General features: G+C 42.9%; 2 protein-coding genes across 7 annotated transcripts in view; both read left to right on the top strand.

Moving 5' to 3' along the window:
• The window catches only part of ARID4B (AT-rich interaction domain 4B), a 166,625-nt gene extending 157,708 nt beyond the window's left edge, over positions 1-8,917 (top strand). For 5 of the 6 annotated variants that reach the window (XM_058430602.1, XM_032136437.2, XM_032136438.2 and 2 more), the window contains 3 exons: positions 1,984-2,199; positions 4,542-4,688; positions 7,165-8,917. In XM_058430602.1, coding sequence (XP_058286585.1) covers positions 1,984-2,199; positions 4,542-4,688; positions 7,165-7,292 — 491 coding nt within the window. In that variant the 3' untranslated portion in view covers positions 7,293-8,917. The other variant, XM_032136439.2, reaches the window with a different exon arrangement.
• Positions 8,918-14,708: 5,791 nt separating this feature from the next.
• The window catches only part of RBM34 (RNA binding motif protein 34), a 28,576-nt gene continuing 17,171 nt past the window's right edge, over positions 14,709-26,113 (top strand). The window contains exons 1-5 of the mRNA XM_032136434.2: positions 14,709-14,852; positions 14,959-15,133; positions 15,375-15,511; positions 21,589-21,820; positions 23,950-24,009. Coding sequence (XP_031992325.1) covers positions 14,800-14,852; positions 14,959-15,133; positions 15,375-15,511; positions 21,589-21,820; positions 23,950-24,009 — 657 coding nt within the window. The 5' untranslated portion in view covers positions 14,709-14,799. The remainder of the gene's footprint in view (positions 14,853-14,958; positions 15,134-15,374; positions 15,512-21,588; positions 21,821-23,949; positions 24,010-26,113) is intronic.

Genomic DNA, 26,113 nt, shown 5'->3' with positions numbered 1-26,113 from the left:
TTAAGCAAGTTGGTGTTCAGCGGTGGTATTGATTGCTGATGAAAAATCAAGTGATCTGTTTTTGAAATAATAGCCAATATACTATAAACATCAACATATTTGTTACCTTTGTATGCCACAGTTCTTTTCACTTGCTATAAAATGTATCACACGTTGTGAAATATTTCAACTATGTTATTTTTATTACAGTGAAATTGATTGCTTAGTTAATCTTCAAGGCAAAATCAGCATAGAAGTATAACAATCAAGATAACTTTAGAACTATAATTCCAACAACTCCAGTCTACAACATTTATCTTTGGTACCCTATATTATGTGACCTGAGAATAACTACAAACAATACTTTTTGCTAAGTATGCTCCAACTTTAGCAACGACTCCGTTCATCAATCCGCAGAAAATATATATACTGTATTTCTTCTGAGGGCTGCACATTTTATCTCTCTTTTGTAGACAAAGTAAGAAGCAGAAAATATGTAAAGAATTTTTTTTCAGGTGCCCCACACTGACCTCCTGCTGCTCTTCCAGGAGACTCCTGCCACCTCCACTGCCTGACCTTTGGTAGCAGCCGGCTTGGCTGCACTTCAGTGCAGAAAAGGGTTATTCGGCCAGCTCCCCGAGGTTCTGCTGAGCCCATATGACTTCCAGGCGGTGAATATGGCGTCCCTGGGGCCCCGGGCGGCTGTGCTCAGCAAGGCCATGAAAGCCAGGCTGAGACAGTCCACTGCATAGAGTGGGGCCAAGCCTTGGGTGGCTTAGCTAGGAGTTGCCAGGGGTTCCAGAGCAGCAGTGGGGGAGCTGGGAGGGAATTTGTGTATATGTGTCAACCAGTGGTGGAGTTTCTTTATTCCCAAAATTTCACAGTGGGAGGAGTTGCTGCTATCTACCTTTACTATTTGGAATAATTTCTGGCTTTGAGAGTTTAACTCCTTTTTTTTTTTGGTGATATTGTTAAGTGAAAAATCAGTAAATATATGCCAAATCAGTCAGTCGTCAATTGTTTGGTGTAACTGGTAGGATATTTAAAGTGTTTTTTCTTTCACTGTGATGTTTTTGTCTTCAAGAGTTCACTATTTAAATGACATTTCCTAGGAGAGCTCATCTTCAATGAGTCATTTAGTATATTCATATAATACAGAGATATAGTGTTCTCCCATTTTACTTACTGGGATTCTGCCATGGTAAATCAGAATGAGTTAACCATTCTAGAGAATAATTTAGTAACATGAATTAATTCTGATGGAATCTAAACTAATACTTTGTATCCGGAAAGAGGTTATCTATGGAAATACTAATCCCATCACCTACCTTTTCACATGGTAAGCTGTCAAGGTCAAGTATTTCCATTTTAGTGCTGAAGTTTAATTAGCAATAGCAGTTGTAACATAATTGTTACACAGACTTCTGAATTGTTCATAAAATACTGAATATTTTATTAGGGTGAAACTGATTATTTTAGTCAACCCACAGCATAGGGGTTATTTAAGAATAATTTCATTATACATGTCAAACTTTAGAGTTTATTCCCGAGGAGTTCTTTATTGAATATGATGATTGTGCATCATTATTTGTTTGTGGCCAAAGGAGCAGGAAAATGTTGCGTATACCCAATGTTACATATTCATTGTAGAGGTTTCTACAATTAATCACTTTAAAAGATGTTATATTTTACTTTATATATTAACATAATAGAGTAAAAAGCCATTCAGATGATTACTGTATATTTGACAGTCTACCAAGCATAACGATAGATTAGTGTGAGTGATTTTAAAAGTATGTATATTATTGGCAGTTCAGGTAAGAAGAGTTTTTTGTTTTTGCTTTTCCTAAGATGCTGCTGCATTTCTATGTGATTTTCCAGGTTTCTAGGCAGGTTGTTTTCTGTAGGACTAAATTCAAATGGCTAATTTTAAATTATCTACTAAAATCTGTGACAAATTTATTGTTACATTTTTGTTTATTAAATCTTTTCTTTCTCTTTCAGCAAATAGTAGTGACAGTGAAGAACTTTCAGCTGGTGAAAGCATAACTAAGAGTCAGCCAGTCAAATCAGTTTCCACGGGAATGAAGTCTCATAGTACCAAATCTCCGGCAAGGACTCAGTCTCCAGGAAAATGTGGAAAGAATGGTGATAAGGATCCTGATCTCAAGGAACCCAGTAATCGATTACCCAAAGTTTACAAGTGGAGTTTTCAGATGTGTAAGTGACATGTTAAATTGACAAGCATACAAACTTCATCCTAATAACTCTTTTTGTTTTGTTTTTGTTTTTAGAGACAGAGTCTCGCTCTGTCGCCAGGCTGGAGTGTGGTGGTGCGATCTTGGCTCACTGTAATCTTCAGCCTCCTGGGTTCAAGCCATCCTCCTGCCTCAGCCTCCCGAGTAGCTGGGATTACAGGCACATGCCACCACACCCAGCTAATTTTTTTGTGTTTTTAGTACAGACAGGGTTTCACCATGTTGCCCAGGATGGTCTCCATCTCCTGACCTCATGATCCACCTACCTCGGCCTCCCAAAGTGCTGGGATTACAGGCATGAGCCACCGCGCCTGGCCTTTTTTTTTTTTTTGAGACAGAGTCTCTCTGTCGCCCAGGCTAGAGTGCAGTGCAGTGGCACAGTCTCTGCTCACTGCAACCTCCATCTCCCTGGTTCAAATGATTCTCCTGCCTCAATCTCCCAAGTAGTTGGGATTGCAGACGCCCGCCACCACACCTGGCTAATTTTTTTTACTGTTGTTGTATTTTTAGTAGACACGAGGTTTCACCATGTTGGCCAGGTTGGTCTCGAACTCCTGACCTCAGGTGATCCGTCCTCCTTGGCCTCACAAAGTGCTGGGATTTCAGACATGAGCCACCATGCCCAGCCCCAATCCTAGTAACTCTTCATGCCAATACTCTGAAAAAGAGGCTCTGCCAAACTTAATAGATGTACTAATGAATTTGCAATGTATAGACCTTATTTGGATCCTGATTTGAATAAATACATTGGTTAAAGAAAAATTTTAAGGCAGTTGAGGCAAATGCCAACATTGACTAGATATTTCTGATATGGCCGGGTGCAGTGGCTTACGCCTGTAATCCCAGCACTTTGGGAGGCTGAGGTGGGTGGACCACGAGGTCAGGAGTTCGAGACCAGCCTGACCAGCATGGTGAAACCCCATCTCTACTAAAAAAAAAAAAAACAAAAAATTAGCTGGGCATGGTGGCAGGTGCCTGTAGTCCCAGCTACTCAGGAGGCTGAGGCAGGAGAATTGCTTGAATCCAGCAGGTGGAGGTTGCAGTGAGCTGAGGTCACGCCACTGCACTCCAGCCTGGGTGACAGAGTGAGACCCCATCTCAAAAAAAAAAAAAAAAAAAAAATATTTCTGATATGATGTCGGTAATTTGATTTAAAAGTATCTGGTGTTGGGGTGAGGAATGGATAGGGGTGCAGGTGATACAGGTTTTGCCATAAATTGATGATTACTGAAGCTGGATAATGAGTACTTGGGGTTCACTATCCTTCTCTCTATACTTTTGTATATGTGAGAAATCTTCATAAATCTTCATTTAAAAAAGGTATATATATATAAAATAGAGACGAGATCTCACTATGTTGCCCAGGCTAATCTTGAACTCCTGAGCTCAGGACTGAGCTGATCCTCCCACCTCTGCTTCCCAAAGTGCTAGGATTACAGGTGTGAGCCACCACACCCAGCCAATATGTATTTTTTTTTAATACTACTCTAGAGTTTTTCACACAAGGAAATACCTTAAGTATTCTTAGGAGATTGAAGATTGCGTTAGAGCTTTTTAAAATTGCCTTCTAATTTAAATGTTTTACACACTCTTTAAAAAAACCTAAAAAATAACAGAGAACAGAAGAGAAAAATTTATCCAGTCTTGTTACTCAAAAAGTGTGTACAATTTAGCATTTTGGTGTCTTTCCAGGTTTTTTGTTTTGTTTTGTTTTTGTGTTTTTGTTTTTTTAGACAGAGTCTCACTCTGTTGCCCAGGCTAGAGTGGCGCACAATCTCGGCTCACTTCAACCTCCGCCTCCCAGATTTAAGCGATTCTCCTGCCCCAGCCTCCCGAGTAGCTGGGATTACAGGCACTCGCCACAATGCCCGGCTAATTTTTGTAGTTTTAGTAGAGACAGGGTTTCACCATCTTGGCCAGGCTGGTAGTGAACTCCTGACCTCATGATCTGCCCGCCTTGGCCTCCCAAAGTGCTAGGATTACAGGTGTGAGCCACCGTGCCCAGCCCCAGTTTTGTTTTTAAGTGTGATTTTTTACTGTGGTGATACTGTATACGGATGTGGATATATGTAGATCTTAAGGTGTTTAATATTCTACATATTCATTCAACAAATATTGTGCATTTATTATGTACCAGGCATTGTTCTAGGCTAGATAAAAAATTTGGAAAACGAATATTTTAGAAGCCTTAGTTTTTTAGTTCATCTGCCTCAACCTTATTCAGCAGCCATGCTCTATGTTCTCTCCTTTATATGTTAAAATTTTCTTTAAAAATGTCTATTAATGAAAGCTTTAAATTTATAGCGGACCTGGAAAATATGACAAGTGCTGAACGCATCACAATTCTTCAAGAAAAACTTCAAGAAATCAGAAAACATTATCTGTCATTAAAATCTGAAGTAGCTTCCATTGATCGGAGGAGAAAGCGTTTAAAGAAGAAAGAGAGAGAAAGTAAGTATTTTTACTTTATTTTTATTTATTTATTTATTTTGAGACGGAGTTTCACTCTTGTTGCCAGACTGGAGTGCAATGGCGCAATCTCGGCCCACTGCAACCTCCACCTCCTGGGTTCAAGCAGTTCTCCTACCTCAGCTTCCCAAGTAGCTGGAATAACAGGCATGCACCACCAAGTCCGGCTAATTTTGTAATTTTTAGGTAGAGACAGGGTTTCACCATGTCAGTCAGCCTGGTCTCTAACTCCTGACCTCAGGTGACCTACCTGTCTTGGCCTCCCAAAGTGCTAGGATTACAGGTGTGAGCTAAGAGTGCCCTGCCAGTATTTTTACTTTATTTAAACATAAACCAGAATTTCCCACTCTGCAGTTAGACTGCCATGACTTTATATCTGTCTGTTTTCAGGCAAATTCTTTCTTTGTCTTATTTTCCTCATCTCTACAGTGAAATAAATTATCTCAAATAAAAAAAATTATTTCAGATCATAATATTCACTTTCATAGAGTTTATACTCTACCAAAAACATCCTAATAAGATAATTTCAGATAGTGAAAGCACTATGAAGAAAATGATGTTAAGGTAGTGATTGGATGGGTTACTTTAGATTACAAATGGTCAGCATATTTTTGTTGATACCTGAATGACATGAGGAAGTGAGATAAATTAAAATCTGGGAAGAGGCTGGGCACAGTGGCTCACGCCTGTAATCCCAGCACTTTGGGAGGCCGAGGTGGGTGGATTGCCTGAGGTCAGGAGGTCGAGACCAGCTTGGCCAACATAGTGAAACTCCGTCTCTACTAAAAAATACAAAAAATTAGCTGTGCGTGGTTGTGGGCGCCTGTAATCCCAGCTACTTGGGAGGCCGAGGCAGAAGAATTGCTTAAACCCAGGAGGCAGATGTTGCAGTGAACCGAGATCATGCCATTGCACTCCAGCCTGGGCAACAAGAGTTAAACTCTGTCTCAAAAAAAAAAGACATCTATCCAGAAACTCCTTCTAAACAATGTTTTGTAAATATAGTCACCACAAATTCTTTATAATGAATGATTTTGCTAAATAGAGCCTCTCTACTGGGTTAGCATTAAAAGTCAGTTCCTAAATACTATTTTAAGAAAAATCCATGGAAAAATGCTTATCCTGGTTACCAAAGAAATGCAAATCAAATAAGGTATCATTCTTTTTTTTGGAGATGGAGTTTTGCTCTGTTGCCCAGGCTAGAGTGCAGTGGTGCGATGTCAGCTCACTGCAACCTTCACCTCCTGAGTTCAAGCGATTATCCTGCCTCAGCCTCCTGAGTGGCCGGGATTGCAAGCGTGCCGCCACGCCCAGCTAATTTTTTATTTTTAGTAGAGATGAGGTTTCACCATGTTGGCCAGGATGCAGGATGGGCCCTATTTCTTGACTTCGTGATCTGCCTGCCTCAGTCTCTGAAAGTGCTGGGATTACAGGCATGAGCCACTGTGACTGGCCCATATAAGGTATCATTCTTACCAAAAAAATTAAAACTAAAACCAGTGCAGGAACAGTGTAGTGAAATTCATGTAAGTTATGAGTTGTAATATAGTAGAATACTCAACAAACAAACAGGCTGGGTGCAGTGGCTCACACTTGTAATCCCAGCACTTCGGGAGACTGAGATGGGCGGACCATGAGGTCAGGAGATCAAGACCATCTGGCTAACATGGTGAAACCCCGTCGCTACTAAAAATACAAAAAAATTAGCCAGGCATGGTGGCAGGCGCCTTGTAGTCCCAGCTACTGGGGAGGCTGAGGCAGGAGAATGGCGTGAACTCGGGAGGCAGAGCTTTCAGTGAGCCAAGATTGCACCACTGCGCTCCAGCCTGGGCAGCAGAGCGAGACTCTTGTCTCAAAAAACAAACAAACAAACAAACAGAAAAAACGAAAAAAGGAAACAATGAGAGACTTCCTCTGATGAAAATAACTAATGTGTTATTTGCTTTGTAAACCTAGTGGAGGAGAATGCAACAGTTGAGCTATGCAATTTTGATCCAACTTGAAGAAGCAATTAAGCCTCCCATTCTCGTCACCATTTACATGTACAAGAAAACTCCTAAGTACAGAAAGATGGAGGGATTAGGAGGGGACAAAAGATTTTTGGATGGATTGCAGATTTTTCCTGTTTTGATACTTGTTTTACTATTACAAAAAGTGTATTCTATATTTTATTTCTGTGTCTTGTAGACTAGGCACAGTTCTTTCCCTCTTTGACCCACGCAGGAGCCTTCCCTGGTCTGTCCTTTTCATTACTTCTGTAGTTGGGCACTGTCTAGCTTCTGGAGCTACACTAGCTTTTCCTTTCTTTACATCGTAGTACTGTGAGAATTGACCACTGTTGTAAGCTAAATGATTTTGGACAATACAGTGGAATTTTAGTTCAGAGGACTAGTATTTTCTGTCTATTGTTAGACATAAACTGTTACTAAGCTCTTGGTTTGGTCTCCCTTTTCCTTAGGTGCTGCTACATCCTCATCCTCTTCTTCACCTTCATCCAGTTCCATAACAGCTGCTGTTATGTTAACTTTAGCTGAACCATCAATGTCCAGCGCATCACAAAATGGAATGTCAGTTGAGTGCAGGTGACAGCAGGACTTGCTAAAGCACTTTGCACTTAATGGCTGTTGAGGGCCACTTTTTTTATATACTGCACAGTGGCACAAAAAAATATCAGACAAGCACTATTTTATATTTAAAAATTGTTTCTTGACAAGCTGACTTGGCACTTAAGTGCACTTTTTTATGAAGAAAAAGTACAATGAACTGCTTTTCCTCAAGCAATAATTGTTTCCAACTTGTCTGGGAATTGTGTGTCTGGTAACTTGAAGGCCTTCCACTGTGGCAAATGGAGGCTTTTCACTGCCTGTAGAGACAAATACAGTAAGCATAGTTAAGGGGTGGGTCAGAACATGTTAAGATAACTTACTGTATATGTATTCCCTTGTATTTTGTTAAAGCTGGAACATTTGATATTTTTCCATTTATTTATGAAAAAATATGAACCTATTTTCATTTGTACAAGGTAATTGTTTTTTAAAGCAAGTCACCTTAGGGTGGCTTTAATTGTATAAGTCAAGCACATGTAATACAAAACCTGCAGTTAACAGGATATTAGACATCAATCCTGGTAACCAAATATTAAAGATTCTCTTTAAAAAAGACTGAACATGTTTACAGGTTTGAATTAGGCTAAAAGGTCTTGCAGTGGCTTTTCATGGCCCTTCAAATTGGAATGGAACTACTGTACTTTGCCATTTTTCTATAAATCAGTATTTTTTTTTAATTTTGATATAATACATTGTGTGAAAAAAGAAAATGGCTAATAAACTGTATTAAATCTTAAACAATGTATAAAGATTGTACTTAGCCAGTTCAAAGTGTATATTTATTCATAATGAATTATAACAGTTATATTTTTGTGTTTTCTTGTAAATGTTTCTTTTCCCTTAAATACAGATAATTCATTTGTATTGCTTATTTTATTATGAGCTACAACAAAAGGACTTCAGGAACAAGTAATGTATTAGTATGGTTCAAGATTGTTGATATGAACTGTCTCAAAAGGATGGTGGTTATTTTAAATATAAATAGCTAATGGGGGTGGTAGGCCTATAAAATTATATGCCTTGTATAAAATCCAAAATGAATGCAAAATTGTTTTCACTTGTATTGACTTTATGTTGTATGATTCCAATCTCTGTTCTGTTTGGCACTTGTATTTAATTCTTCACCTTTGTAAGACATTTGTATATTGCGGTTGTGTTCATTCAAGCTATTTAATATCTGGCACTGTTAATACACAGTACTTTATTGTACAGACTGTTTTACTGTTTTAATTGTAGTTCTGTGTACTTTTTTTGGATGGGGCTGGCATGTTTTCTTTGTTTTCTGGCAATACGACATGTGAGAATTTCAATGCGTTTTGTTGTAGATGCTAACGTGTCAGAATCCTTTACATTCAACTTTTCTAAGAAAAGCATTTTCAGTCTTGTAGTGTGTGCTTACAGTAACTAATTTTGTTGAAAATGGTTTCAAGTTATTCAAATTTGTACAGGACTGTAAAGATTTGTTGACAGCAAAATGTTGAAGAAAAAAGCTTATAGAATAAAAGCTATAAAGTATATATTAGGATCTGCAAACAATGAAGAATTATGTAATATATTGTACAAATGTAAGCAAAGGCTCTGAAATAAAATGCCATAGTTTGTGAATCCTTGATTTTTGTTTCTAAAAGATTTAGTAATTTTAGTTCATTTCTGTATGTGGTGACTGGCTGGAACATACATATCCAGCATGTATTATCACAGGGGATTAATTGATACACAAAAAAGGGAAGATTCTACCTATGAAAATTAAAAGTCCATTAACCAGATAATGAATGTATTAAGCATTTTTTTTTTTTTTTGGACACGGAGTCTTGCTCTTTCACCCAGGCTAGAGTGCAGTGGCGCCATCTCAGCTCACTGCAACCTCCACCTCCTGGGTTCAAGCAATTCTCCAGCTTCAGCCTTCCGAGTAGCTGGGATTATAGGCATCTGCCAGCCCTCCTGGCTAATTTTTGTATTTTTAGCAGAGACGGGGTTTCACCGTACTGGTCAGGCTGGTCTCAAACTCCTGACCTCATGTGATCCACCCACCTTGGCCTCCCAATGTGCTGGGATTACAGGCATGAGCCACCGCACCCGGCCTAGGCATTCTTTTATCTTTGCATACACTATTTTGCGGGAGTCTGAATTTAAATATTTTTCTTATCACTTGGAAAATTGTCCAAATTTGAAAATTAAGTTGTTTCTTTTTTATTTAACACTTGAAACCATTACCAGCAGCTTTTTAAAATTTTTTAATTTAGTTAGACCCTTCCGGGTCTTTTATACTTCAGTGTGTTCTGTTGCACATTGCAATCATCTGGACATTGTTAAAAGTATATTCAGTACTCACACCCCACTCCCAAGGAGTTACATTTAATTGGTTGGGGATAGTACCTGGATGTTGATCTTTAATTTTTAAAGGTCTCCAGTGATATTAATATGAATCTGGGTTGAGAAACACTGCTTTGCCACAAACTTTTAAAAATCTATAATCTAGTTTTTTGGCCCCACTTATTGGACTTTCTACCAAAAGAAAACCTTTCTTGGCCGGGCGCAGTGGCTCACGCCTGTAATCCCAGCACTTTGGGAGGCCGAGGCAGGCGGATCATAAGGTCAAGAGATCGAGACCATCCTGGCCAACATGGGGAAACCCCGTCTCTACTAAATATACAAAAAAAAAACTAGCCGGGTGTGGTGGTGGGCGCCTGTAGTCCCAGCTACTCGAGAGGCTGAGGCAGGAGAATGGCATGAACCCGGTAGGCGGAGCTTGCAGTGAGCCGAGATCGCGCCACTGCACTCCAGCCTGGGCAACAGAGCTAGACTGTTTCAAAAAAAAAAAAGGAAACCTTTATTTAATACAAAGAGAGGCCGGGCATGGTGGCTTAATGCTTGTAATCCCAGCACTTTGGGAGGTTGAAGCGGGTGGATCACCTGAGGTCAGGAGTTTGAAACCAGCCTGACCAACATGGTGAAACCCTGTCTCTACTAAAAATGCAAAATTAGCCGGTCGTGGTGATGCATCCATGTAATCCCAGCTACTGGGGAGGCTGAGGCAGGAGATTCGCTTGAACCCGGGAGGCGGAGGTTGCAGTGAGCCAAGATTGCACTCCAGCCTGGGCAACAAGATTGAAACTCCATCTCAAAAAAAAAAAAAAAAAAAAAAAAAAAACCAAAAACGAGAAAGGAAATAAACTTTTTTAAGGCCTAGAAAGCTCAAATACATTTTTTTTTTTTTTTTTTTTTGTGAGACGGAGTCTTTCTCTGTCCCCCAGGCTGGAGTATGGTGGCGCGATCTCGGCTCACTGCAATCTCCACCTCCTGGGTTCACGCCATTCTCCTGCCTCAGCCTCCCGAGTAGCTGGGACCACAGGCGCCCGCCAACACGCCCGGCTAATTTTTTTGTATTTTTTAGTAGAGACGGGGTTTCACCGTGTTAGCCAGGATGGTCTCGATCTCCTGACCTCGTGATCCACCCTCCTCGGCCTCCCAAAGTGCTGGGATTACAGGCTTGAGCCACCGCGCCCGGCCTCAAATACATACTTTTTAAAGCATCTTTGTGGTGGCCCTTTATTTTCACAAAAATTAGTTTAAGGGGTGATCTTTTAAATCTGTGGAACAGTGCTTCCCAAAATGAATTCCTAGATTACTGGTCCCTGGAAATGCTCTGGGAATTTATAACCAAATATATTTTGGAAAATGTATGTATAGCACATTCTTTTCTTAGAGAATCACAGTGTTTGCATATTAAAAAATTTGAGAAGGCCTGTGAAGAGATACCTGCCTAAATAACTTCCTTTACCCTACTGTTTTCAATCCTACCTAATCATGAAACCCTGTTTTTTGAGGAGGTCTTAATATCACATACTGAGTATGTTATAGAAACAGTGCTGAATAGGGGAATTATTCCAAATTTTGTTGGGAGTCGAGATTTATGCCTTTGTGCCTCTCTGTCTCGCCTGCCTTCTTGTTCTACGTCCTACCTTCTTAAGAGTTTGAGGATTTTATTGCATTCGTAGAATTGACCTATGTCTACTTCTGGTCACCTAAACTAGACTTTACTAAGTTAGTTTACAATTAACATATTAAGATGGTATGTTTTTCTTTTCTTTTTTTTTTTTTTTTTCTTTTTTTGAGACAGAGTCTCGCTCTGTTGCCTCAGGCTGGAGTGCAGTGGTGCAATCTTGGCTCACTGCAACCTCTGCCTCCCAGGTTCAAGTCATTCTCCTACCTCAGCCTCCCGAGTAGCTGGGACTACAGGCACGTGCCACCACACCCAGCTAATTTTTTGTATTTTTAGTAGAGAGAGGTGTTTCACCGTGTTAGGATGGTCTCGATCTCCTGACCTCATGATCTGCCCGCCTTGGCCTCACAAAGTGTTGGGATTACAGGCGTGAACCACCGCGCCCGCCCAAGATAACAGGTTTCTTAACGGTGTTCTCCAAAACGTTTTTTTCCCTACTGAAAAAACTTTAGAGTGGGGTCTTGTTAATTTCTTTGTTTTGTTTTGTTTGAGACAGAATCTCGCTCTTTCACCCAGGCTGGAGTACAATGGCGCCATCTTGGCTCACTGCAACCTCTGCCTCCTGGGTTCAAGTGATTCTCCTGCATCAGCCTCCCGACTAGCTGGGATTACAGGCACCCGCCACCATGCCCAGCTAATTTTTGTATTTTTAGTAGAGATGGGGTTTCACCATGTTGGCCAGGCTGATCTCAAACTCCTGACCTCAGATGATCCACCCACCTCGGTCTCCCAAAGTGCTGGGATTACAGGCATAAGCCACTGCACCCGTCTTCCTTTTGTTTTTTTGAGACGGAGTTTCGCTCTTATTGCCCAGGCTGGAGTGCAAATGGCACAGTCGCGGATCTGAAACTCCTGGGCTTGCATTCCTTCCGTCTTGGTCTCCCAAAGTGCTGGGATTATAGGCGTGAGCCACCTTGTCCCACCATGTCCTCATATTTTAAAAAACTCTCAAAGCGGTCAGTGATCTCTAAATGGTTAAAAACAGCACTGAATGGCAATGAAGATAATTTTAAAACTATCTGCAACCACAGCTGCTTTTGCAGTCTGTTTTCTTCTATAAGTATCTGGTACCAAGCTGGGCACGGTGGGTCATACCTGTAATCCCAGCACATTGGGAGGTCAAGGCGAGTGGATCACCTGAGGTCGGGAGTTCGAGACCAGCCTGACCAACATGGAGAAACCCTGCCTCTATTAAAAACATAAAATTAGCCAGGCGTGGTGGCGCATGCCTGTAATCCCAACTACTCGGGAGGCTGAGGCAGGAGAATCGCTTGAACCTGGGAGGCGGAGGTTGCAATGAGCCAAGATCGTGCCACTGCACTCCAGCCTAGGTAACAAGAGCGAAACTCCGTCTCAAAAAATACACAGAATGGAATTCTGTAATTCTAGAAATATAGAATATAATCTCTTCACTGGACTGGATAGGACAGATTTTTGAGTTGTATCGCATGCATGTATGGATAAGGTTTCTTCATCTTTGTGAAATACCAGAAGATCAAGATTATGGGAAACCAAAATAAGGGGCCCAGTAATCAAAACCCAGGGCCTAGCAGTTGAATATTGTGGAGATTTTTTCATAAATTTCTCTGAAGGGGGAAGTAAAAGTCAAATATATTCCCAGTCAACTCGTGTCGAGTAGCTTTCAAAAAGCTAGGCTGTCCCCAAAAGACTCAAAGTCAAATCCTGGCTGGATGCAGTGGCTCACGCCTGTAATAAAGCCAGGCGCAGTGCCTCACGCCTGTACTCCTAGCACTTTGGGAGGCTGAGGTGGGCGGATCACAAGGTCAGGAGTTCGAGACCAGCCTGGCCAACATGGTGAAACCCCGTCTCTACTAAAAAAATACAAAAATTAGCTGGGCATGGTGGCATGCACCTGTAATTCCAGCTACTCGGGAGCCTGAGGCAGGAGAATCACTTGAACCCGGGAGGCGGAGGTTGCAGTGAGCCGAGATCGCGCCACTGCAGTCCAGCCTGGGCGACAGAGCGAGACTCTGTCTAAAAAAAAAAAAAAAAAAAAAAAAATTAGCTGGGCATGGTGCTGCTGCCTGCAGTTCCAGCTACTCCGTGGTGGGAGGATGGCTTAAGCCCAGGAGGTCAAGGCTGCAGTGAGCCATGATCTCACCACTACACTCCAGTCTGGGTGACAGAGCAAGACCTTGTCTCAAAGAAAATAACAAAGTCAAATCCTATTTTGCCACTCAAACTATTGAATGATTTAACTAATAATCTTTTATTACCCTGAGAGTCAATTTAACAAATATTCACTATGTACAGTTAATAGAGACACAGCATACATGACGAATAAAACATAATCCTTACTGTCTTGCCTTTACATCTAAAGAGACTGTAACTAACACTAAAGCAGACCAAACATGATTATAGTAAGTACCATGGGGGCTCGGGAAAAGATAATATCCCTATTGTAAATAGCAAAGAATTTTTTTTTTTTTGAGACAGGGTCTGTCGCTTAGGCTGGAGTGTAGGGGTGCGATCACAGCTCACTGCAGCCTCGACCTTCCAGGGCTCAAGGGATCCTCTTGCCTGAGCCTCTCAAAGTGCTGGGACTACAGGCGCCGAACGCAAAGGTGCCCGTCTAATTTGTTTTCTGTAAAGAGTAAGTCTCGCTAGATCGACCAGGCTGGTTTCGAACTCCTAGTCCTCACGCAATCCTCCTGCTTCGGCCTCCAAATGCGTTAGGATTACAGGCGAGCCACCGCGCCTGGCTGCAAAGAAATACTAAGATAGACAGTATCTGAGCTACGCCTTGAAGGATGGGCATTATTTTGCAGAAGGGGAAAGAGGAGGGCAGTTACAACAGAGGGGACAGGAATAACAACTGTAGAGGCGGTGGAGAAAGCAGGCTAGAATGTCAAGGGCTGGAGGGAGATGAGTCTGGGAAGACCGGCTGAGAACACCTTGAAGAGTTTTGAATGCCAAGTATCTACTTTTCCAGGCAGAATAGCAGGTCCGCATTCCAATCTTTCGAATTGTATGTTGACGTGGCTCGTTAGAGTTGTGGTCTTTATTTTGGAATAATGTCATATTTCAGAAAAGTTGCAAGAAGAGTACAAAGAATTCCTTTGTAGTCTTCACAGCGATTAGCAAATTGTAAACACCCCACTGCGTTCACCCCCAACCGCATTTCTTGCCAAACCTCCCTCCCTCCTTTTCAACAAGTCAGTATTCTACGTGTTTCTCCCTCGGCTTGGGTGGACACCCCGCTCCTAGCCTGGCTGATTCTTCACACTGCAGGCTTCAACCACTCCCAGAAGACGTTCTTCACTCCCAAAATGAGGCTTCTCTGAAACGGCGAAGATCACCAACCGACGGGGACAAACCCGCTCCCTCACCAAGCACCTCCCTTCACCGCCGCCCCGCGGCCGACTGCCTGGAGGGGAGGGGGCGTGGCTAGAGAGCGGAAGTGCCTGGAACCCGGAAGTGCGAGTTCGCGCGCAGCTGCCGTTTGGGAGTCCTCGGAGTAAGAATGGCCTTGGAAGGGATGAACAAACGGAAGAGAAAGAGAAGTGTCCAGGACGGGTGAGTGGCGCGCGGCACGAGTAGCTGGGGAGGGATGTTGTACGTTCCCTCGTGCTGGCGAAGCGGTGGTGCGTGGCGTGGCTGAGTTTCTGGCGTCCGTTTCTAGAGAGAACCCTGACGACGGCGTTCGCGGGAGTCCGCCGGCAGACTACAGGGTTGGACAGGTCGCCAGTAGCTTATTCCGCGGCGAGCACCATTCCAGAAGTGGCACCGGTCGGCTGGCGTGTCTCTTCAGTTCTCTGGAGCCCCAGATTCAACCCGTGTACGTGCCTGTGCCTAAAGTAAGTCACTGGGCTTTCTTCCCGAAGAAAGCTCGTTAGAACTAACACTTACATACAAAACAATCTTACCTACCGCGTGAAGCGTGATTTCTAAAGGGGCAGACAGGATTCATTTTAAGTAACCTTTCATGACTCTTACACACCAGTGAGAGAGAAGAGATGCTCATTTAGAAAGACTAAATTATGGCTTAGGGTCAGAATTCTAAAAGTATGGGGTCTCTAACTTCAAACTTTTAAAAAGGAAACCATCAAAAAAACGAAACGGAATGAGGAGGAAGAAAGTACATCCCAGATTGAAAGACCACTTTTGCAAGAACCTGCAAAAAAACTGAAAGCGAAGAAGAAACACACTAACGCAGAAAAAAAGTTGGCAAACAGGTTGGTAAAATTCTCTTATTTGATGTTAAAGAAGTTAGATGGTAAAGAAATTAACATTCCTATACTTGCAATATTCGTCTTAGTTTTATCTCATTTCATATTTCTACTTTCTTTCAAACTTTTTGTTATGGAAAATTCAGTACGTATAGAAAAGTTGAAAAGGCTGAGAAACCCCATGTACTCAGCATCAGCAATTACTAATATTTGGCCAACCTTTTTGTATTTTTACCCCACTCATATACCCCCTCATTATTTGTTTTTGTTTGTTTGTTTTGAGGTGGAGTCTTGATGCCACTCCCAGGCTGCAGTAGAGTGCAGTGATCTCAGCTCACTGCAACCTCCGCTTCCCAGGTTCAAGCGATTCTCCTGCCTCAGCCCCGAGTAGGTGGGACTACAGGCCTGCGTCACCATGCCCAGCTAATTTTTGTATTTTTAGTGGAGACAGGGTTTCACCATGTTGGCCAGGCAGGTCTCAAACTCCTGACCTCAAGCGATCTGCCCACCTTGGCCTCCGAAAGTGTTGGGATTACAGGTGTGAGCCACCGCGCCCAGCCACCCCCTCATTATTTGGAAGCAAAACGAAAACTTATGTTTCATCTATACATATTTCAGCATGTATATAAAAGAATTTTGTTTGTGTTTTTTTTTTTTTTTTTTTTTTTGAGGCGGAGTTTTGCTCTTTTTTTCCAGGCTGGAGTGCAGTGGCCTGATCTCAGCTCACTGCAACCTCCACCTCCCGGGTTCAAGTGATTTTCCTGCCTCAGGCCTCCCGAGGAACTGGGATTACAGGTGCCACCACGCCTGGTTAATTTTTTTGTATTTTTAGTAGAGACAGAGTTTCATCAGTTGGCCAGGTTGGTCTCGAATTCCTGACCTCAGGTGATCACCCACCTCAGCCTCCCAAAGTGCAGGGATTACAGGCATGAGCCACTGCACCTGGCCTGGTTTGCTTTTTAAAAAAAAAAAAATATATATATATATATTTTTTACTGTTGTCTGGTTGTTTTTTTTAATCCCAGGACAGAGAGAAGAGTTTTTTTTTTTTTGGATTAAATTATACAGAGATGGAGCCTCACTCTGTCGCCCAGGCTGGAGTGCAGTGGCGCAATCTTGACTCACTGCAACCTCCGTCTCCCGGATTCAAGTGATTCTTCTGCCTCAGCCTACTGAGCAGCTGGGACTGTGGGTGTGCGCCATCACACCCAGCTAATTTTTTGTATTAGTAGAGACGGGTTGTCACCATATTGACCAGTCTGGTCTCGACCTCTTGACCTCATGATCCACTTGCCTCAGCCTCCCAAGGTGCTGGGATTACATACATGAGCCACTGCACCTGGCCGAGTTTGGTGTTCTTAAATTTATTCATTTCCCTCATTAACTTTTTTTTTTTTTTTTTGAGACAAGGTCTGGCTCTGTCACCCAGGTTGGAGTGCAGTGGTGCGATTGCGGCTCACTGCAACCTTTGCTTCTCAGACTCAATCCAGCCGCCCACCTCAGCCTCCTGAGTCGCTTAGACTATAGGCATGCACCACCATGCCCAACTAATTTTTGTATGTTTTGTAGAGACAGGATTTTGCCATGTCGCCCAGGCTGGTCGCAAACTCTTGGACTCAAGTGATCCAGTCAGCATTTTTTTTTTTTTTAAATAAAAAAATAGAAACAGGGTCTCGCTATGTTGCCCAGGCTAGTCCTGAACTCCTGGGCTCAAACCATCCTCCTGCCTCCGTCTCCCAAAGTGCTAGGATTACAGGCATGACCCACCATGCCCGGCCAGCCTAACGTTGTTTAACAGTGTATTTGAATCAAGATGCAAATAGTGATCCCATCACATGTACCTAGCTAACAGTCTTCATTCCTCTCTTCTTTGCCACTCTCCTCAAGCCCTTTATTTCCTTTTCCCTTTTCTCCTTTCAACTGAAGACCTTTGTACCAGTTCTGGAGCTGTTAATCACTAACAGTTGGGAACTGCTACTTTTTGTCCTCCTATTTAAACTTAATGCATCTTTACGCAGGCTTATTTCTTCCCCTTTTTCTTAGAGAAAGGTGTCTTGCCTCTTGTCCAAGATTAACTCAACCACCTGTGTGCTGTGTGTACCACATATGTTCTGCCTTTTTAGGGATTGTGCTGTCAGATCCATCCACGTTCCCCTCTTTCCCTTATCCCTCTTTTTTTTTTTTGTTTTGAGATGGAGTTTCGCTGTTGTCGCCCAGGCTGGAGAGCAACAGTGCAATTTTGGCTCACTGCAACCTCTGCCTCTGGATTCAAGCGATTCTCCTGCCTCAGACTCCTGAGTAGCTGGGATTACAAGCGCCCACCACGACGCCCAGCTAATTTTTTTTTTTTTTTTTTGAGACAGAGTCGGGCTCTGTCCCCCAGGCTGGAGTGTAGTGGCACCATCTCGGCTCACTGCAAGCTCTGCCTCCTGGGATCATGCCATTCTCCTCCCTCAGCCTCCCGAGTAGCTGGGACTACAGGCGCCCGCCACCATGCCCTGCTATTTTTTTTGTATTTTTAGTAGAGACAGGGTTTCACCATGTTGGCCAGGATGGTCTCGAACTTCTGACCTCGTGATCCGCCCACTTCGGCCTCCCAAAGTGCTAGGATTACAGGCTTAAGCCACCGTGCCCGGCCGACCAGCTAATTTTTGTATTTTGTTGGTAGAGATGGGGTTTCACCATGTTGGCCAGGCTGGCCTCGAACTCCTGACCTCAGGTGAGCCACCTGCCTTGGCCTCCCAAAGTGCTGGGATTACAGGCGTGAGCCACCGTGCCTGGTCCTTATCCCTCTTTCTGCTATATAGACATGCTCAAGATTCTAATCTTTAAAAAGGTCATTCCCCCTAACCGCCAAAAAAAAAAGCCACGTAATTGCATGTCTCTGTTTGCTACCATTCCCACAGTCCTTCCCTTCAGTCTAGCTTTTAGGAAAAGTAGTCTGTTCTTGTACTTTCTCCCTTTTCTTGATCTGTTCACCCTTCCATGCACTTGCATTCTGGTCGTGGTGGGTTTTATTCTCCATCCTGACTGTGCCTCTGAAGCAGTGCTCACTGAGGCCACCCTGACCTCTCTGACATATGTAATGGGCAGTGCAGCTTTTGTCTTATGAGTCCTCTGTTAACCTTTCACGTGGCTGCTTTTCTTGTTGAAGCTATTGGATTCTCTGAGAGAAATCTCTTCTGATTGTCCTCTTGCCAATTCTTCTTGGTGTTACTGTGGTATCTTTTCCTCTGACTACTCTTTAAATGTGCATTTCCCTCGGGTCTCATTCTTGGTCATGTCCTTGTGACCCTTTGTCACCCTTTGTTGGGGGCAGTATCTCTTGTGCCCAGCGTGATCTCTCTCCTGATCTCCAGATGTGTATGTTTGTTTGCCTCCTGGCATTTGCACTTCTTTTTTTTTTTTTTTTTTTTGAGACGGAGTCTCGCTCTGTCACCCAGGCTGGAGTGCAGTGGCGCAATCTCGGCTCACTGCAAGCTCCGCCTCCCGGGTTCACGCCATTCTCCTGCCTCAGCCTCTCCGAGTAGCTGGGACTACAGGCGCCCGCCACCGCGCCCGGCTAATTTTTTGTATTTTTAGTAGAGACGGGGTTTCACCGTGGTCTCGATCTCCTGACCTCGTGATCCGCCCGCCTCAGCCTCCCAAAGTGCTGGGATTACAGGCTTGAGCCACCGCGCCCGGCTTGCACTTCTTTATTCCATATGTACCTCCAGGTAAGAATGCTCCACTGGGAGCTCATCATTCTCATCAGACCTGTTCCTTGGCATGAGCGCTACCACTAGCCTTCTAGTTGCCTAAGTTAGTGGCCCTAGAGTCGTCCTGTCTTCTTTCCTCTCCTTGCTTAGCTAATCAGTTGCCAAGTCCTGATGATGCTGTTTTTTAATTATCTCTTTACTCTGCCTTTTCGTCTTCACCTCTTTCCCTGCTCTGGTGAGTCTGGTCAGTCTTCTCAGATACACACTGTTGTAACCATCTCCTTACTGGTCTCCCTTCTCCAACCTTATCCCCTTTCTAATTATCTTCCACTCTTCTGCTCAAATGATCTTTTTTAGATGCTCTCAAAGTCTTCAGTGTCTCCTCATCTTCAGTAGGATAAAATCTAAGCACTTTCGTGTAACATTGAAGGTCTCTCCTGACCTGGTTCCCACCTTACTGTACTGTCTCGTTTCCTTTCACTCCTGCTAGGTACTTTATATACTGTAGTGGGCAAAACACTAGACATGGACCCTGTCCTCAGGGAGGAGTAATAACAGTCAGCTTTTATTGGACTATGTGCCAGACACTGATTTCCTCCTCTGAGAAGCCTTTCTCGTTTATGTTTGCATACCATGTATTGTAGCTGTTACCATGTTATTGTGAACTTGGTCTGTCTCTTCACTACACTATTGGAGGCCTTTGATTGTTTCTTTATCTTTTTATCCTCAGAGCCTAGAACTGAGTAGGAACCTGGTACATATTTGCTGATGAGTGAGTCATTTTTATGATTCTTACTAGCTCTTCTCTTCCCTCACTCCTTAATATCCTTTAGTTCTCCTTTCAGATTGATGCTCAGACCTTGCTTGTCCATATCCAGCAATACTTTATATTGTATTTACCGTTTCACAATTTACTTTTGGTAAGAGTCCTTTAAATATTACAGAAGTATTAGAAGTAGGGAATCTGGTTTTTCCTATTGGCCATATTGCTTGTACAGACTAAGTACTCTGCTGCTGTATTAACCTTTTTAGACTCTCAGGGAGTGTGATAGTGCCCCTAAAGATCTAGAGTAGAAAATGAAATTAGGCATTGATAGAGTGTAAACTAAATCTCCAAGAGCTTTAAGTGAATCAGCTTTTGTTTAGATGAACTTGCTGCTGCTGTTGCCTGGCAGATTTAACGTGTTCAAAAATTGAGCTTCACTTATTCTTGCCAAGTGCAGTGGTTCACGCCTGTAACCCTAGCACTTTGGGAGGCTGTGGGCGAATGGCTTGAGCTCAGGAGTTCAAGACCAGCCTGGGCAACATAGCAATACCCTGTCTCTACAAAAACATATAAAAGGAGACTGGGCGCGGTGGCTCATGCCTGTAATCACAACACTTTGGGAGGCCAAGGCAGGTGGATCAAGAGGTCAGGAGTTGGAGACCAGCCTGGCCAACACAGTGAAACCCCGTCTCTACTGGGCATGGTGGCAGGCGCCTGTAATCCCAGCTACTTGGGAGGCTGGGGCAAGAGAATCGTTGTGAACCAGGGAGGCGGAGGTTGCAGTGAGCCGAGATTGTGCCATTATACTCCAGTCTGGCAGACAGAGCTAGACTCTGTCTCAAAAAAAAAATATATATATATATGTATATATATATATACACACACACACACACACATATGTATACGTATACACACACACGTATGTGTGTGTATACGTATACACACACACATATATATATACACACACATATGTATATATATATGTATATGTATGTATGTATAAAAGGCTAGGCATGGTGGCTCACACCTTTAGTTTCAGCACTTTGGGAGGCCGAGGTGGGCAGATAACTTGACGTCAGGAGTTCAAGACCAGACTGGCCAACATGGTGAAACGCCATCTCTACTAAAAATACAAAAATTAGCCTGGCGTGATGGCAGCCACCTGTAATCCCAGCTACTTGGGAGGCTGAGGCAGGAGAATCGCTTGAACCCGAGAGGCAGAAGTTGCAGTGAGCTGAAATTGCATTATTGCACTCCAGCCTGGGTGAGGTGGGAGGATTGCCTGAGCCTGGGAGGTTGAGGCTGCAGTGAGCTGTGATAACGCTGCTACCCTGCAGCCTGGGTGACAGAGCAAGACCCTGTCTCAAAAAAAAAATAAAAATTAGCTTAACTTTTTCTAACTCTTGAGTTAAATCATTTTTTTTCTAAAGATACTAGTCAGTTTCTAGATAGCGCTGCTCTAAAAATTTTGATATATTTGTGAGTGGTAAATCTAGGAAAATTCAGAAGACATTGGGAAATACTTCTAGTCAGGAGGGTAGGGCTGTGCTTTGTCAAATACTAGACCTAACTGGCATGACTCTTACTGCTTATTTTGTTTTATTTTTTGCCTTAAAAAGGGAAAGCGCTCTAGCAAGTGCTGATTTAGAAGAAGAAATTCACCAGAAACAAGGGCAGAAAAGGAAAAATTCTCAACCTGGTGTTAAAGTAGCAGATAGAAAAATACTTGATGATATAGATGACACAGTTGTCAGTCAAAGAAAGAAAATTCAAATCAACCAAGAAGAAGAGAGATTAAAGAATGAGAGAACTGTGTTTGTTGGGAATTTGCCTGTTACATTTAATAAGAAGGTGAGTTTGTATATAGTAAAAGTTCAGAGAAGTTAATAACTTTGTTCTTCCTGTGTTGAATAAGCATTCAATAATAAGTCATGGATATAACTTCATTGTAAATTATTACATAAATCATCCTAATATAAATGGATTCCAATATCCACCCCCTCCTTTTCATTCCTGTAGTCCCTGCCAATTCAGGCTTTTGCAGATTATATTTGAATATTGCAGTGACCTCCTGCCTGGTTTCTTTCTTTTAGCCTTATCTCCTGTTATATGTCACTAGAAAGTAAGCTCCATATGTTTAAAGATGTTTTACTTTTTTCTTTTCGTTTTCAAGACAGGTTCTCACTCTCACCTAGGCTGGAGGGTAGTGGCATGATCATTGCTCACTGCAGCCTCAAACTCCTGGACTCAAGTGATCTTACTGCCTCAGCCTCCTGAGTAGCTGGGACTACAGGCACACACCGCCATGTCTGGCTAATTTTTGTGGGTTTTTTTTGTGGAGACAGGGTCTCGCTATGTTGCCCAGGCTGGTCTCAAACTCCTGGGCTCAAGCAATCTGCCCTCCTTGCCTTCCAAGGTGCTGGGACTTCAGGCATGAGCCACTGGGCCTGATGCTCTTTTTTCATCATTCTGTCTCTCTTCTTCTTTATTTTTTTTTGAGACAGAGTCTCGCCCTGTTGCCCAGTCTGGAGTGCAGTGGCGCGATCTCTGCTCACTGCAAGCTCCGCCTCCCAGGTTCACACCCTTCCCCTGCCTTAGCCTCCTGAGTAGCTGGGACTACAAGTGCCTGCCACCACGCCCAGCTAATTTTTTGTATTTTTAGTAGAGACGGGGTTTCACTGTGCTAGCCAGGATGGTCTTGATTTCCTGACCTTGTGATCCGTCCGCCTCGGCCTCCCAAAGTGCTGGGATTACAGGCATGAGCCACTGCACCCGGCCTCGTTCTGTCTCTTGACACCTGAAATGGTGCCTTGTGCATAGTAAATATGTGTTGTTTAAAGAATGAAGATGTCCTGAGTTTCTTCCGTTGTATGAGGATCATTGAAGCAAAACCTGCCCTTTGCTTCTGCATGTTCATGTGAGAGTAACTGTTGCAATCCTTAGCTTGGCATCCTGCTCATATTTTGAAGGACAATTTAAACTCTACTTGATTAAAAACAGTAGAAAAGCCTTTTTGAGGCCAGGCGTGGTGGCCCACACTTGTAATCCCAGCACTCTGGAAGGCCAAGGTGGGCGGATCCCCTGAGGTCGGGAGTTCGAGACCAGCTTGGCCAACATGGCGAAACCCCTTCTCTACTAAAAGTCCCAAAAATTAGCTGGGTGTGGTGACACAAGCCTGTAATCCCAGCTACTTTGGAGGCTGAGGCAGGAGAATTGCTTGAACCCAGGAGGGGGAGGTTGCAGAAGCCAAGATGGTGCCACTGCACTCCAGCCTGGGTGACAGTGAGTGAGACTCTATCTCAAAAAAAAAAAAAAGTTTATTCCTGGTTTAAACCAATGTGAAAACATGAATCTATGGAAGTTACAAGTCTATCCTTAATTTACATGTGATAAAGGTTATAAAAGATTGAAAGAAAAGCATACATCCAATGGATATTAATAGGAGCTTGAATCGTGTTTTGTTTTTTTTTTTTTTTTTTTGAGACAGAGTCTCACAAGTTTCAGTAAAATTTTTTTGTTCATCCAACTGAATAGTCACCTACTTTCCTGAAATGATGTTAAAAACTGGCAGTAGGCCAGGTGCGGTGGCTCATGCCTGTAATCCCAGCACTTCAAGAGGCTGAGGCGATTGGATCACCTGAGGTCAGGAGTTCCAGACCAAACTGGCCAACATGACGAAACCCCGTCTCTACTAAAAATACAAAAATTAGCTGAGCATGGTGGCGGGCGCCTGTAATCCCAGCTACGTGGGAGGCTGAGGTATGAGAATCGCTTGAAGCCGCGGGGGCGGAGGTTGTAGTGAGCTGAGATCATACCACTGCACTCCAGCCTGGGCGAAAGTGCAAGACTCTGTCTCAAAAAAAAAAAAACAAACCTGGCAGTAAAGGATTATCAGACAATTTTTCTTAATTCCTTTTCGTAGCACTTATTTGATGTTCTGAAGGTGAGCTAATGTGTATGTATTTTTTTTTTAATTTTAGAAGCTGAAGTCATTTTTTAAAGAGTATGGACAAATAGAATCTGTACGATTTCGTTCTCTGGTATGTTTCATTCCCCCATAAAATTACATAATATGAAAATTTATTGCATTTAAATCAGATTAACTTCTTGCTGTTAGTGAGATGGTGGAGCACTTTAACCTTTTGAATCAATAGGTTCAAATTTAACCCAAGAAAAGAGTTGCTCTTATTATCTACTGCTGACTCTTGAACTTTTTAAATAATGTAGTGAGTTTACTTAATAAAATGATACTCTTGCTATGAAAGCCTGCAATGTACTTTGGAGGATGGATGGGTGACTTATTTACTGTGTCAGCAGAATAGGCTGAAAAGTTAATACTGATTATCATTGCTAGAATCCTAGGCATTCTCTTCCTGTGTCCCATCATACGTATTAGTATGGGAGGTGGGTATGATTGCTGCAAACAGTCTTTGTTCTCTGAGCACAGACAGATAAAGTATTTAAGTCAATTTAATATTAAAACTTTATAGAAGTGAGTTGGATTTTACCAGCTCAGCACTCTGGACCAGTTATAGCCACATTCTTTGGAGCAGGAAATAAGTATCATTTATATTTGGTTTTGCCATACATGTTTTTTTTTTTTTTTTAACTGCATAGGCATAGTTAGTTGACGTACCATAGTGTACATTTTTGGACACTATTACATAATTAATGTATATTAGAATATAGGAAATGTTTATTCTATTTTTTTTTTTGAGACAGAGTCTTGCTCTGTCTCACCCAGGCTGGAGTGTAGTGGTGCGTTCTCGGCTCACTGCACCCTTCGCCTCCTGGGTTCAAGCAATTCTCATGCCTCGGCCTCCCGAGTAGCTGGGATTACAGGTGTGTGCTACCACGCCCGGCTAATTTTTGTATTTTTAGTCGAGACAAGGTTTCACCATGTTATCCAGGCTGGTCTCAAACTCCTGACTTCAGGTGATTCGCCTGCCTCAGCCTCCCAAAGTGCTGGGATTCCAGGCGTGAGCCACTGCGCTTACCCTCTTTGATGTTTCTAATTGCTCTTTCTCATGTGATTCTCTAGAATAGAGTTTCTCAACCTCCATACAAGTTGACATTTTGGGCTGGATAATTCTTTGTTGTTGGAGGCTGCCCTTTGTATTATAGGATGTTTAGTAACATCCATGGTCTTTACCCACTAGATGCTGGTAGCGCCCCCTGCACCTCAGTTTAACAATGGAAAATATCTTCAGGAATTGCCAAATGTTAGAGGAGGCACAACTGCCCACTTCTATAGAAGTAGACATTACCCAAAGCTTTGACAATGCCCATAATTTCTGTCAGGGTATTTATTTCCCACTCTTATCACATATCTTTTGTCTGCCCTTCTGAGTTCCATTTCCCCGTATTAGACCTTTGGCTGATGCATTAGTGTAGGTGTCTTGCCAGACTCTGATTTCAGTGTATCTGCTTACTTCCATCCATTCTCACCCCAACTCTATGCTGCCTGCTGATTTTTCTGTGGTATTTAGTGGCACCCAGGCTGCAGGTTTTGTGGTTGCCTTTGACTGTTCATTGGCTCACCCATGCTAGTGTTTGCCATTCCTGCCCGTTTTTCAACTGTGATTTCTTCCTAATATGAGTCATTCCTTTCTTTTTTCCTTATCCTACCTAAATTCTCATTACCTCCTGTCAGAATAGTCGCAGAGGCCTATTGTAGTTCCTACCTTCAGTCTTCCTCTAATTTGTCCAACAAAACACTGTCAACTCAGTCTTACTGAAGCTCTTCTTCCTGGAACCCTTACCCCTTTCCCTGCCTTGCATTAATGAGACGCCCTTCCCCCCTGCCTCCCCAGCCGCCACACACACACCCCTCACTGGGCCTGCTATTGCCTTCTCCCCTTTGGGGAGCCTGCCTTGATTCTCCCCAGTCTCTAGGCTACCAGTGTGTCCCTGCTATGCATTTGACAGCACCCATCCCTCATTACAGTACTTAGTACACTCTACTGAAATTGTTTGCCTCCTCCACCAGACTGTAAGCTATGATTACAAATACTGTGTCTTACTTCTTCTTGGGTTACCAGCACCTTCTTCTTGGTTACATTGTGTTAATTATTCTGTCAGTGAAATACATCCTTAATTCTTAGCCTCACAGTTCTCCAGTATGGCCCCGCCCATCCTGTGTTC

This window comes from Hylobates moloch, unplaced genomic scaffold, assembly GCF_009828535.3.
Source record: "Hylobates moloch isolate HMO894 unplaced genomic scaffold, HMol_V3 SCAFFOLD_18, whole genome shotgun sequence".
NCBI classification, from domain to species: Eukaryota; Metazoa; Chordata; class Mammalia; order Primates; family Hylobatidae; genus Hylobates; species Hylobates moloch.
This window is presented reverse-complemented; position numbering and strand designations above follow the sequence as displayed.